Genomic DNA, 13776 nt, shown 5'->3' on the forward strand with positions numbered 1-13776 from the left:
GGGCGAGGACTAGCAAGGGGTTGACCTGGTCCCCATATGGGGACACCGACTTGCAATTCTAGTGAGCAATATCTCAGCTCTGGGGGGGGAGCCAGGACCTGCCCCCCGCTGCATTTACAGGCTCAAAGCCCCACAGGGTGCCAGCAGCCCTGAGGCTGGAGCTGAGGTTTCCGACTTATGGGCATGCCACGGCAAGGGACTTGCGGGGGGCAGGACGCCCCAAGACCAGCAGCGATGGTGGCGAAACGTCCCGTTGCCGAGCAGTCTCCCCAAAGGCCAGCTCCAAGCGGGCACCGAGCCCACGAGACCTGTGCTGGGCCTGGCCCGGCCGTTTTGTCCCCAGCCAGCCTGTGGCGAAAGATAAGAGCTCTGAAAAAGGAAAGGCAACCCTGTCCCTTTAAAAAATCTCCTGGAAGAAAATGTTGAAAGGAAAAGAGAAAAAAGCGAAATCCAAAATAAATAAACGGCCACATCCGGATTTCCCCCCTGAGACACTAATAAAGGGTTTATGAGTTTGATATGAATTACCCTCCCCGGCCATTTACAGCTGATCTTCTGGAACACATTAGTCTCTTCTCCCCTTCCCCCGGCCCGGGGGACGGGCCGCGCAGGAGGCGATGGAGGGGCACCGTACACAAAGCTATTTCATGCTCGCTGCGATGCACAGCTCCAGCCAGCAAAGTTGCTTTTCCACAGCAGGAACATCTTGTGTTTCCCATCACCCTCAGCTCTGCCCTTAGAAAATCCATTCGGAGGCATGACGGCCAGAGGCCAAGCGGTGCCAGGCCGCCAGCCCACCTCTCCACCTCGCTGGCCGACCACCTCTCCCACCAGGCCCCTGCCTTGGAGAGAAGCTTTGGTTGCTTGCTGGCTAGCTGGAGCGGGAATGTAAAGCCTGGTTTCCAGAGCCCTGTCGATCCCCGTGTGGCTCTAGCAGGCCAGAGCTTTTCCGGCAGAGCCTCTCCTCCCACGTCCGCGGAGACCTGGAGCAGTCCACCAAGGTGCAGGGTGTTGCAGGCAACGGGGCCCGTCTCATCTAAGGACTCGCTGGTTCGTCCCCGTGTTTGCTCTGTCTTCTACTTTCCTCAGGACAGGCTGTCTCAGCTGAGCACCAAGTGGAGAGGGTGTCCTGCTGACACTGTTGGCTGGGGTTGAACCCAGCTCCTGAAAGACCCATCTCATGGTCCTGTTGCCACCTGTACCTGAGCCATAGCAGTCCTGCAGGGCATGTACCAAATCCCTCATCCTCAGATGGGCTCTACTGCGAGCTCAAACATAAGGGACAGGAGTGCCCAAAGGGACACAAATGCTTTCTCTGGCCAGGCAACTCGGTGGCCATGTTGTCCCCTTTGCCCAGGTGTCCCTTCAGGGCACGATTCTGCTCCACGTCCACCTGCGAGATCATCCTAGCGAAGGCCACATCGCGTTTCTCTCAGGGCCATGCACCCACGGGCTGCACGGGAACTGGCTTTTCCTTACAGGCGCCGGCAGGGCGTGTGGCAAACCCCGCTGCCCTCAGCCAGAGCGAGAGCAGGTTTTGGGAAGGGGAAGGTGACCACACGGGGAGAGCCTCTGAGGAGCCGTGTTCCCAAATTGCAGGCGCACACCGAGGCCCGCCAAGCACCCTTTCCATCTCGCATGGAAAAACATGACAATGGTCTTACTATATTGTCTGAATTAAACTCCTCAGGACGCTAAATTGAAAGCAGTAACTGAGTTAGGAAAACAGCTGTTGGCCACAGCCAGAAGTGATTTCCTCTGGGTCAAAAGCTGGACCCGGTGCAAAGCTGGACTATGTGTTGGGAAGGCTGGGGAGGAGTGTGGGGGGAAAGAGGGCCCTTTCCCGCACCATCTGGACAAGATCTAGCCATGGCCTCCTGCTCCCTTTCGGGGAGCAAATGCCCCTTTCATCAGCCCAGGGCTGCCACGGAGCTGCGTTCAGATGTGTCCTCTCCTCGGCCTCTGAAATGGGGCTGGGACCCTCCGTGCCCATCCCAGGGCAGGAGGGCAAGAGGGGCCAGGTCTGGCAGGCAGCAAAGAGTGAGGGAGGAGGAGACGCACTGGGGTTTGAGCCCTAACACTGGGGTGGGAATCGCTCACCCCCTTCTCCCTGGTAGCCCCAGGCGGAAGTCTCGAAGGCCGTGCGTGACTTGGCCTCCCAAACACGAAGAGAGGGCCCTGGAGATCTCTTCCACTTGGGAATGAACAGAGCTTGACATCCACGTGGAGGTAAATCCTCAAGCAGGATAAGAGTAGGGCTGCAGACCCATAGCTGGGAAGGGGCTGTGGCTCCTGCAACCGCCCTGCTCCAGATGAGCAGCCTGACTCACACGAGGGCTTCTCATGCCCCTTGCTGGCACTCACAGCCAGAAATCAGTAGAGCCTCTCTCTAAACGAGTCTCAGCAGTATTCAGGCCTGTTTTTTCCTCCTGGGACTTTCACCAGCCGACCGAACCAGGAGGGAGGGCACGTCCTTTGCTTCCGCGGTCCCTGGTGTGCACGCACCATTGTGGCACATGCAGTATCACCTCCAGCACGTGAGCGCCGGCAGGTTTTTACAAGGCCAGTGGGTGCTGCACTTGTTGAGGCGCTGGCTCAGGGAGGCCTCTGCAATGGGACACTCTTGCACATTGTAAAGCTGCGCTGGAGGAAGGCCGATACTTCCTCCAGGAGCAAGGGATGGATGCAGATGTCCTTCAGCCAACCTCTAGCCAGTCCCTCATCAATATCACAGCGTGTCTTCGCGGCACTGAGGCAAACCAGACTTTAGGGGACTGCGTTGGGCCAAATGCTCAGCTAACACCTAGCCAAGGAAAGAGCTTGGTATGCTGGCATGGTCTGTGATGGGTGCCCAGGGCTAGCCACGCTCTTCAACAGCTCTGGGTTCTTCCAGGAAGCATCAGTGCAGCAAGCCTGGCCTTAGCAGAGGAGACCAGGTAGATTCAAATATCTGTGGTCTGGAGCTGTGTTTGGAGGAAGAGAGAGGCCAGCTAGCCCAGAGCAATGCCTAGAAGGAGGCTTTTTAGGCAAGGGCCCTGCAGTCACCCTGCCATCTCAGGAGAAGCGGTGGGATGTCTGTTTGAACCTGTTCCTGCCGTAGAAGAACAGCCAAACCGAGGGAAGTGGTGCTGCTTGTCCAGGGTCCCACATGGCAAAAAAGCAGAGGAGCTGGAAGTAGGGTCAAAGCAGCCGTAGCCCCTGAACAAAGCGCAGCCGAGACCTTGGCTGTGGGGGCAAACAGAGGTCCGAGGCCTTTGCTGACTCTGGGGCCTGCCAGCGGTTAATCTCCTGCTCTGCTGAGTCCTAGATTTCTCCCTTTGTGCCAGTTCCCATGAGGCTGCCGCCGCTCACAGCCCACGGGGATACAGAGCAAACCAAATGCCCCCAAGCGCCGGGGAGAAAAGCAAGCCAACCCTGTAAAATCGTCGGGAAAGAAAACAAAGCACGGCCTACCCACATCCCCCCGACAAGGCTCCACGCGTTCGGGGGAGCACAAGAAAGGACCGGGGGACCTATTAAACATCCAGAAACTTTTATGCACCAGTGTTTTTGGGTGGAAGGTCCACAGGTCAGTGCGAAACTGCTTTGTATTAAATTCAGAAGAGGGCCCAAGCACATGGTTTGGATTTTGCTCTCCTCCTTCGCTACAGCTAATTAGGCCAAGTCCAGAGAGTGTCCCTGCTGATCCCTAACATATGTGTGACACGAATGATTCCTTCCAACGGGAATCGGCTCCTGGGAGCGGATTATTAGCTCTGTCTCTAGGCAGGAAAGGAAATCAGGTAGCCGAGGGACGTGTGTGTATGCGCGTATGCGTGTGTGTGTGTGTTTGTGGGAGTTGGGGAAGAGATTATATTTTAATGAAGAGTTTTGAACTCGTTATCTGGCCTGCATTCAAAGAATGCAAGAACACTAATCATGCACATAAATGCGTGTGGTGGGAAGCGACTGGAGGGTGGCCAAGAATACAGAGGTTACTGTAACACACATCGCGCGCTCCCTCTCCCACTCCCCAAGCGCTGCCGGAGCTCTCGGGTTTGCGTGGTTCTGTCCGCTCGGCTTTATGTGACTGTGGGAACCCGCGGAGCCTCCTTCCCCTCTCTCACACCCCTCGCCTTTCCCCGCCGCCGCCGGAGCCGTGCTGAAGGTAGCTCTCACGCGCCGGGCAGAGGGCTCCCAACGGCCTCAGGGCCAAGCGCGAGCCCGGCGGCTTGGGGCAGCTTTCCGGCACGCAGACCCTCTGCAGGGTGCTAAGCGCCGTACGGATACGGAGAGAGCGGAGCGCGGCGCGGAGGCAAGGGCAGTCGTGCAGGGCTTTGGGAGAGCGGGAAACACCCTGAAGCCCGCGCCGCCGAGCGGGACGCTCCGCGTCAGCTCGGCGGCGCGAGCTCTGCCCGAAACAGCCCTGGCTTTAGAAACCTCTGGCGATGGAAACGCCGCGATCTGCCTCCTTACACCCCTGCAGGCCGAGGGCCCGGCCCGCGCGGCGGGGCTCATCGCACGCCGGGCTCCGGGTGCAGGTTTCCCTGCCCGCACAGTACCTTGGTGAAGGGCTTTGTCAGGGAAGAGCCGTCCTTCTCCGGGAGGAGGGCCGAGCGCTTGCTCTCCTTCTCCAGGAGGCTGAGGGCGCGCGGCAGCGTGCTCAGCCTCTCCTGCAGCGCGCCGCTCTGGCCCCGCGCGCGCCGCGCAGCTGCCGCGGCCTCCTGCTCGCTCTGCTGCTGACGGCGGGCGACCTGCAGCGCACAGGGGCGAGGGGCAGCCCAGCGCTCAGCTCAGCACCGCGGCGGGTGCTGGGGCGAACACCGGGCCCACCCGAACCGGCCCGAACCCGGCCGAGCTACGGTAACGGGGCCTCGAAAACATCACCCAGCGGCAATTGCCCTCCGTGGGGATGTGTCCCTCACTTTGGCACGGCCAAGCTAGTCAAAGCCTAAAGGAAAGCAGTGATTGGAAAGGAGTGGGGTTGGGGTTTTCCAGGTGCTGACACTTTCGGGGTCTTTTCCCCTGCCTCTACGAGGAGTGCCAGGAAGGCCTCCGCACCCACTGGCTTTGCTGGCGGGGCCGGTGGACATGGCACCACCAAGACAAAGGACGAGGAGTGGTAGTTCTGCTGATTACTGGTGACTGATTATACTAGGAAAAACTGGGCCCTTCCTCTCGGGAAACCAGCCTCTCGTGTCTCCTCTCCCTTCTGGCAGCCTTCTGTCTCCTAATAAACGTGCACAACCTAACCCCCCATTTCCAAATGCAGACACATCTGGGGTGAAACACGGCCACTCCTCTAACAGCCTGTGGCCTGGCTAAGCAGCAGGATAATTGGATGTGGGATCATTTTGATGGAGGCAAATCTGATTCCCCGGGACACCACGCCTGCACCCAGCAGCTTATGGTGCTCTTCCACGGAGGGCTTTGCCCACTGCCTCCTGTCCCACTATGCCCTTCTCCTTGTTCCTTGTTTTGGAGTCTCCCCTTCCTTGACTTGAACTCAATTCCCTTCTAGGCTACAGTCTGTCTGGAGTTGCTTCTCCCCCAACCAAACTCTGGTCTACATGCTGCTGCAGTAGCTAAAGGTCAAGACAGAAGCCCCAGAGTGCTTGGAGCCGCACATCCTCCCCACGCTGTGACAAGCAGGCCAAGAAAAGGTGCCAGATTTATTGCCTCTGCTTTGCGGTAGTGAAAACAAGGCAACTCCTTTGGCACCTGATTCCCACCAGCCTCTGGCTATTTCCCCTGCAGGGAGGGCGCTTACCCGGGGTGTCCCCAAGCAGACAGGAGGCTGCTCCCATCCCACAGTCCCCACCTCACCTCCTGCAGACGCTCCAGCTGGGCCTCCAGGTGCCTGCAGCGCGGCTCCAGCTCTGCCAGCCGGCCCTGCAGCGCATGCACGGTGTCCGTCAGGCTGTGGTTCTGCCTCTTGGAGTCTGCCAGCGCCTGCCACATGGAGTCCAGCCGCTCCTGGGGAGACAACTGCCCTGCTCAGGCCAGGCAGCCGAAAACTCCCCAGGCCACGGCCGGGCTCTGCTCACCTGCAGCCCCCGGCGGTCCCGCTCGGCAGCCGTCAGTGCCTTCTGCAGCTGGGAGACGCTCTCTTGCATGGCAGAAGACCCTGCAGCAGCCTCGCTCAGCGCCCGCACCAGGCTCTGCACCTTCTCCTTGAGGTGGCTCTCGATGCCCTCGGTGTGGGCCAGCGAGAGGCCCATGTGGCCTAGCTCCTGCTGCAGCGCGCCCGCTCGGGCCTCGCTGCGGGCCAGCTGCTGGCGGAGGATCTCCGCCTGCTCCTGCAGCGCCTGGACCTCGGCGTCGCGGTCGGCCAGGCCCAGCCGGGCACGCTGCAGCTCTCCGGCAGCCGAGCACTGGCTGAGCTCCAGCCGGCCAGCCCGGCTCTCCGCAGCCTCCAGGACTTCCTGCAGCCTCCGCTTGTCAGTCTCCAGCGTGGCCTCCTTGGCCTGCAGCTTGCTCACCTCATCCTGGGGGGGGGGGTCCAACAGTGCCTTGTGCTAGCCCAGCTCATGCCCGCCGCATGCCTCCACCATCACCAGCTCGGACAATGACCCCCGCCTCCCCCAGCCCCTGCTCCATCCCAGAGGAGCTGCCCCTTACCTCGGCGCTTGCAGCATCCTCTGGCAGCGTGAAGGAGAGAAAGGGGACCGCTCTGAGCGCGTGTAGCACACAAAGGACCCGCATGGGATGCATGATGGGGACAGCTGGCAGCCCAGGGGCATTTACACTGAGCTTGGCAGCGTTTGCCATGGGAAGAACCGATCCCAGTCCAGCCGGGCAAAGCCCAGGAGCCAGGGGGAGGAACAAGGCAAAAAATTCTTGCTCCCAGCCTCTGGCCTGGCAGCTTTAGCACAAGGGCTGCCATGTGCTATCACTTGCTGCCCCTAAGCAAACACGTAGGGGGGCATTTGTCAGCTGCTTAGACCTCTATTGCTCACAGCCACCCTCTAAAATGGCCTTCAGCTTGTCCTCTGCTCGTTAGGCAGCACCGCGTCCCCCACCACGCTGCTCCCCGGGTGCCTATCCCACCGCAGCTGTTGCTCACCTCCAGCTCGCGGTTCTTGTCCCGGCAGGCCTGCAAGCTGCACTCCAGTGCTACCACGCGCTCCGCAAAGCTCTGGCTTTCCCTCTCGCCTCTCCGGATGGCTTCGTCCTGTAGGCGCAGAGCCAGCTGCATGCTGCTCAGGCGCCCGGCTGCACCACGCTTGCCTGTGGGGAGCCAGGGAGAGGCCGGGGTCAGCAGAGATGCTTCCAAGAGGGATTGGTGGTTATCCCTGCACAGCATCCCCATGGGGTCACCACAGTCCAGACCTATCTGCCCTCCACAGAGAGTGCCTTGTGAGCATGGGGTTCCTCCCTGACCCCAGCACCAAGGGCTTCTGCCCCGACTTCATGGCTCATCGTCTGCTCCCACTGCCGGCGGCAACCTGCCGGGTAGGGACTACTTGTGCCCAGTAGTTGTGGGGAAGAGGAGGGAGAAGAGAAAGACTGGCCTTCCTCGGAGTCAGCCAGTGACTTCTGCAGCTGCAGGATGCGCTCATGGGTCTGCTCCTGGGCCTGCTCCGTCTCACTCAGCTGCCGGCTCAGGTTCATCACCTGAATCCTCAGATCATCCTGGTAGGAAGGAAATGGCTTCAGGCTCTAAAAAGGAAGGGGGCAGCCCCCAAAGCAGTGGTGGAAGGAGAGAGGAGAGCAGGGGCTCTCAGAGCAGCTCAGAGACCTCCGGCAGAGTGAGGTCTGTGATGTCTCCATGCTGGAGCACAACACCTCAGGCTTGGCTTGCAAGCATGGACCTTACACAGTGGCTTTACCTCCCAAGTGGTTTGAATTGCTTCATGCTGGCTCCAGGGCACTGCCAGTTTCCCCACAGCACCCGCTCGACTTGGCGTCTGAGTGCAGGCATGTCCCGCTGCCCACGGAGGAGAGGTTACCGAGGCATTCTGGATATCCTGAGTACTGCCTGATCCTGCCGGGGAGCCCCCCACACCATCCCGCAGCATCCAGAGCTCACGTGCTAGCGTGTGCTTCCACCTTGCCATTCAACAAGCCTGGCCTGGCCCCATCACGCAACTTGACCTGCTTGTGCTCACCTCTGACCGCAGGCGTGCATCAAGACTTGCACTGGGAGAAAACGGGGGGCTCAGTGTCACAGCATTGTCAGGCAACACTTGGCCCAAGGCACTGCTGGAGTTTCTGGGCTCCTGCAGGTCCTGGTGCAGGACGCAGGGTGCAACTGGGATGTGAGACCTAAATTGGTGCTTGGTGAAGTCTCCCAGCTGCCTCTGGGGAGCAGAGGAGCCAGCTGGGAGAGGGACAACCCTCTTCCAGGCTGGAGCCCAAGAAAGCGGGAGGCTTCAGCTGGCACAAGTGAAAGCCTCCCTCAACTGTGGTCCCAAAAACAGCAACTGGGCTATTAATTAAGACATCAAACCTCCCACAAACCCAAGTGGCGTCACTTCTCCACGCGTTAATGGAGAAATGCAATTGAAGACAGCCGTTCTCTCCAGCACCAGCAAGTCCCTCGGCCTGAAGGGCTGGGGACGCTTGAGAACACCTCTAACTTCGCAGCATGGAGCCGTAAAGCAATAATTGATTTCCCAATCTGGCTGAAAGTTCTTCGGATGTTCTGGTGCTTTGATTATTTGACAGAGCATGTTTTTTTAATTATTCTTGTGTAAATATTTATGCATTTTTACAAGAACCATGTTTTGAGCAACAGGACATGACAGAGGGAGGGCCAAAGGGGAGTGGGCCGGACAATGGATTGCTCCATCCATGCCTCGAAGGTCAGCTCGGGGGCGGGACGGGGACACAGTGCTACGCCGGGAGCTGGGGGGCCTCAGCAGAGTCCTGGGGCGGCACAGGCAACACGTCTTAGCGTGGGCTGGGCGCTGACAGAGAGTGTACATCACCAGTGCTACCCACCACTGGCACTAACGCTGCTCCCGTGCAGTGAAAATTAGGAGTGGGGCGGGCCGAGGCACTTCAAGGGTGGCAGAGGGGAAGCGGCCGACTCTTTAGTGAAAAGAAATGTAGTTTGTTGGTGTGATCCTGCCCCTTCCCGCTGCTCCCCTGGCTTGTCTCTCCCCAGGGGGTAACACTTGGCAAACCACAGGGCTGGCCGGGGGCCAAACTGCCTGGCTCGGATGTGTGTGGAGACGGCCGTTCCTGGAAGGACTAATCCAGGCCTTCATGTGTCCCCATTTGGCCTGGTATCCTGTGTCTGGCCTCCTTTCCTGGCCAGGTCAGAGAACTACCTCCCATGGCCACCCCAAGCTGAGAAAGCGGGTGATCCAAGTTTCCCCTTCCTTCCCTTCTGTGTGCTATCCCCAGCTCCCTCGCCAGCACTGTTCCTCTGCCCTGTGCGCAGCAGCCAGGACACGCGGCTGCCTGGTGGGCTGGAGGAAATGCTGCTCTGGCCCCCCGCTCCCCACCCCAGCACTCAGCCCTCTCCTTCCCTCCCATGACCCGTGCCAGGCTGGAGAGGGCGGATGCTGGGAACCTGCCGAGCTCTCTAGGGCGAGAGCACATGGCAAGAGGTGAGGACGGCAGCATAGGAAAAGAGAGCATGGGACACGAGCAATGAAACTGCAGCATCTGCCAACGTGTTGCATATTCTGCAACCTACCCTAGGGCAAAAGTCTACTTCAGAAAGCGTGTGGAGGAAGCACGATCCTCCAGCTCCCTATGGGCCCATAGCTCCCACAGCTGCAGGACACAGCTCCAGCGGCTGGTGCAAGGCCCATGACGTCGTGGGTGGCAATGGGCAGAGAGGGCAGCCCTGTGCTGGACCTACTCTTACCCTCTCCCGCTGGGTGTCCCGCAGCTCCTGCAAGAAGTCCCTTAAGGCTGTCTGGATGTGGTCAGGGTCCATGTCACCCGCCATTGGTGAGCCAAAGGGAGGAGATGGCCCCGAGGTGGGTGCGGAGCTCTCTGGGCCTGTGCACGTGGAGAGATGATGGAGTGAGCCTCCGGGGAGGCCGAGCCCATGTGCCCAAGCGTGGCTGCGACAGGCTTTGCTCCGCACCAGGGATGCCGCTGACCTTTTGTTGGGGAGCCAGCCCGGCGCGGAGAGGGGCTCCTCCTGCCAAGCCCCAGCGTCCGGCGCAGGGCCAAGCGCAGCGCCCCCAGCTTCGACTCGGCTGTCCTCTTGGAGGCCTCGGCCCTCTCCAGCTCCGCTTCCAGGCCACGCAGGTGTCCCTCGGCCATGCTGAGCTGCAGCTGGAGGCCGTCGCTGGCCCCGTTGGCCTGCTGCAGCTTCAGCTCCAGGCTGCGAAGCTCGTCCTGGAGCATCTTCTCGCGGCTGCGGCTTTCACTGAGGCTGCCCTGCAGGTCCTTCTCTCGGGCCTTGGCCCCTCTCTCCACCTCTGCCAGCCACCTCTGCAGGCCCAGCACCTAGTGGGGAAACACCCGGAGCGCCTGGACCAGTGTGTGTGTGAACACGGCCTTGCACATGCAGGGAGCGTCCCCGGAGCCCGGCACGTTGCAGCATACACAGACAGAGCCCAGAGCATGTAACCATGCCAGACGGCACAAGTTTTTCCACTCCTCCCCAGGCTGGACAACGGTGTGTCCCCTTCCCATGGAGCCCGGTGGTCTCCTCCGGGCATGCCCACCTCTTTGCGCGCACAGTCCTGGCTGCTCTCCAGCTCTGCCACCCTCTGCTTCAGCTCCTGGCCCTCCCTGCAGCTCTGCTGCCGGTGCTGCTCCTCCTGCAGGACCCGGGCCTGCAGCTCAGTTGCCTCTTTGCCCTTCTTGCTGTTCTCGCTCTCCAGAGCCTTCACCTGCAAACAAGGAAGCTCAAGACTCACTGCCCAGCTGGGTCAGATGTTGCGTCAGGCTCTTGGGAGTGACACGGAGCAGGAGTGGGGTCAGAGCCCCTCTGCAAGGGCTGTTTGATGATCTTCTCCCAGCCGGCTCTTCCTCTGGCCAGGAGCCGGAGCCAGGAAAACAGCTGTGGCTCCAGAGAGAAGGTTTGGCCCTGCCTGCCCCTCTCTGGCCTCAGTGAGGACAGAGCAAGGGAGGGCAGAGGGACGGTGCGACTGCAACGTGCTGACCTCCATGCATGTGCTGGGGACAGCAGGGCCCCAGTGGGTCTCCGGCTGGCACTTGCCTGCCTGCACAGGTCCTGCAGCTCCCGGCGCGCTTCCAGCCGTGACTTCTCCACCTCCCGCAGGCTGGCCCGCAGCTCGCCTGCCTCTCGCTGAGTAGCAGCCCTGGCCTCCTCCAGCACAGCCACCTTCTGCTCCTTCTCTTCTTTGGCTCGCTGGAGGCTGCAGGCAAGAGGAGCATTTTCATACCAGCCAAGGGGCCTGCCGAAGCCTAATGCCCCGTCCTGCCTCTTGCCTGCCAGGGCCCGGCAGTGCTGTTGGGGCCTGGCACAAGGCAGCGGCGCCCAACGAGCGCGAGGAGCCCACCTGATCCGTTCGCTCTCGGCTCTCACGACCGCGGCTCGCAGCTCCGTGTTGGATTTCCGCAGCGCTTCCTTCTGCCGGCTCTCATCCTCGGCAGCCCGGCGGACGTCCAACATCTCCTTGCGCTGGCGCTCCCGGGCCTCTTCCCCTTCCCGCAGCCGGCGGTGCGTGTCGGCCAGCTCCTTGCGGGCCCCGGTGTGGGCATCCTCGGCCAGGCGCAGCTGCGCCTTCAGCTGCTCAACCTTGGGGAGGGAGACACAGCGCCTAGCTCCGTGTCCCTGACCTCGGGTCCTTGGCCACGCTCCTGCTGCCGGCCTGGAGCCGGGCTCCTCCGCTCAGCGGAGGGGGTGCAGGGACGGGTGGCTTTGGGGGAGCTCTTCTGGGACAGGGACGTGCGGAGAACAGGATCTGCACGTTCCCCGGGGGGAAAGGTGAGGAGCGTGCCAAGGTGAGGGGCACAAGGTCTGCTCTGACTGCGTGTGCGCACCCCACCCGAGCAAGACCGCCGAGCCGGGGGCCGCAGCGGGCTGCGTGTCGGCCCTGCCCGCAGTCAACGCGACCTGTCTCCCAGGGAGCAGACCGGCCCGGGGAGAGACCTGCATCTCCCAACTCACTCCCGATCCCCCACGTGCCTCCCAGAGCTCCCCCCCGCCTCCCCCAGGCCTTACGGAGAGGGAAGAGGATGGGACGGGGTGGGGGGGTCTCCCGGAGCCCCCGCCGCCCCCGCGGGGCAGGACGGGCCGGGGGGCCGGGGCGAGGGGCGCTGGTTGGAGCGTCGCAGCCGGGACGCCCGGCCGAGGGCCGCGCGACGGCCCTGAGGCCGCGCAGACTCTCCCCGCCGGCCCGGCGCCGCTCCAGCCCGCTCGCCGGGCCCTGTCGCTGTGTTTTCGGGAAGGATGAGGGTGAGCTCCCCCTCTCCCCTCCCCCGGCCCCAGATGGGATCCGCAAACCAAGCCTCGCGCTTTCCGCTGAGCTCAGCAGAAACGCGCCCGGGAGGTCAGTGACCAGAGAAAGGGGCGATCCATCATTAAATAAATTGTTTTCATTTCCCAGGATAAAGGGGGGAGGAAGGAGCGGGGCGGCGGGGGGGGGGGGGACGGGACGTGTGTGCGGACGGGGACTTGAAAAAAAAAAAAAAGAGCCGAAGGCAGGAAAACACCCGCCACGTTCGCTGGCGGTCAACAGCCGCGGCCCCTTCCCCGCGAAGGCAGCCGCTACGCGCCCTCGCCGCGCTTTTACAGCCAAAGCACTTAACGCGATTATCGTAATTATTTCTTCACTTGTGTGTGTGTGGGGGGGGGGTGTTTTTTGTTTTGTTTTTTTCCGTTTTTTTAAAAGAAACAGCCTCTTGTGAAATTTCGCTGGGGGGAGCCCAGAGCCCCGCTGAGCCCAGAGGAAGGAGCAGGGTCGGGCCGAGCGGGCGCCCGCCGGCGAGGGCCTGGGCGGCCCGTTGGCGGGCCAGCGGTCGGGGCTGGGAGCGGGCGCAGGGGCGGCCGCGGGGGGCGCGCGGCCGAGAGATGATAGCGAGAGCGAGGCCGGGCCCGCCAAGGCCCCGCGTGGCCGCCGGCAGCCTTCCTCCGGTTAAAAGGGCCGCCGGAAACCTTACAGGTCTCCCCGCCGCCAACGCCCCTCGGACCCCCCTCTCGGAAAGCCCGCTCTCTCGCTCGTCTGTGTGGTCCCCCCCCCCCCCCCCGGCCGCCTCCCCTCCAAGCCCGGGTTTGGGCTTTGAAATCTGTTGAAAGGAGAGCGTTTTTGCCAAAATAAACAGCCTGTCACGTTAAATTACTCTCTCTTCAAGTCCCCCCGATCCTCTCTCGCTCCACCACCCCCCCCCTGCCCTGCGAGCCAGGCCCCGCCGGGAAGGGGCATCATCGCCTCCCATCGGCCCGCGTCCCCGCTCTTGGGGCCCTCGAGGCGCAGGGGCGCTCGCGGCAGGGCTCCCGGCCTCCCCGGGCTCGTGGTAGAGCCAGGAGCGCTCGGCCGGCCGCGGGGCGGGCAGCGCGTACCTGCCGGACCCCGGCCTCCTTCTCCTTCGCCAGCTCCTTCACGCGCTCCTGCAGGCTCCTGGCCTCTCGCTGGTGGGTGGCCGCGGCGTCTTCAAAGCGGCCTTGCAGGGTCCTCAGCTCCCTGGTGAGGCCGGCCGCCGCGTCCTAAAGGGAGGGGGGAGATGGGGTGGGAGAGATCGGGAGGTCAACCTGCGGTAGCCCGTGCTGCCCCAAACAGGTCGCGCAGCTGGCCACCCAGTCCCCTTGCACCGCTGGCCCCTGGCCTCTCTTGCCCCTGTGCGGTGACCCAGGTGTCCACCTCCGCCAGGCCCGGGGGAACGGGGGCTGCCGGATGGGAGGTGGAGGAGAAGCCTGGC

At 62.0% G+C, this 13776-nt stretch overlaps 1 protein-coding gene across 1 annotated transcript in view; it reads right to left on the bottom strand.

Annotated features, from left to right (window-relative positions):
• Positions 1–13776, bottom strand: part of CROCC2 (ciliary rootlet coiled-coil, rootletin family member 2) — a 33794-nt gene that overhangs the window by 4096 nt on the left and 15922 nt on the right. Inside the window, exons 28-38 of the mRNA XM_068954686.1 lie at positions 13421–13564; positions 11418–11656; positions 11114–11273; positions 10617–10784; positions 10044–10395; positions 9803–9939; positions 7494–7614; positions 7046–7209; positions 6027–6467; positions 5806–5955; positions 4542–4733 (exon numbers count right to left, since the gene is read on the bottom strand). Of these exons, the coding sequence (XP_068810787.1) occupies positions 4542–4733; positions 5806–5955; positions 6027–6467; positions 7046–7209; positions 7494–7614; positions 9803–9939; positions 10044–10395; positions 10617–10784; positions 11114–11273; positions 11418–11656; positions 13421–13564 (2268 nt within the window). The remainder of the gene's footprint in view (positions 1–4541; positions 4734–5805; positions 5956–6026; positions 6468–7045; positions 7210–7493; positions 7615–9802; positions 9940–10043; positions 10396–10616; positions 10785–11113; positions 11274–11417; positions 11657–13420; positions 13565–13776) is intronic.

This window comes from Struthio camelus, chromosome 9 (assembly GCF_040807025.1).
Source record: "Struthio camelus isolate bStrCam1 chromosome 9, bStrCam1.hap1, whole genome shotgun sequence".
NCBI classification, from domain to species: Eukaryota; Metazoa; Chordata; class Aves; order Struthioniformes; family Struthionidae; genus Struthio; species Struthio camelus.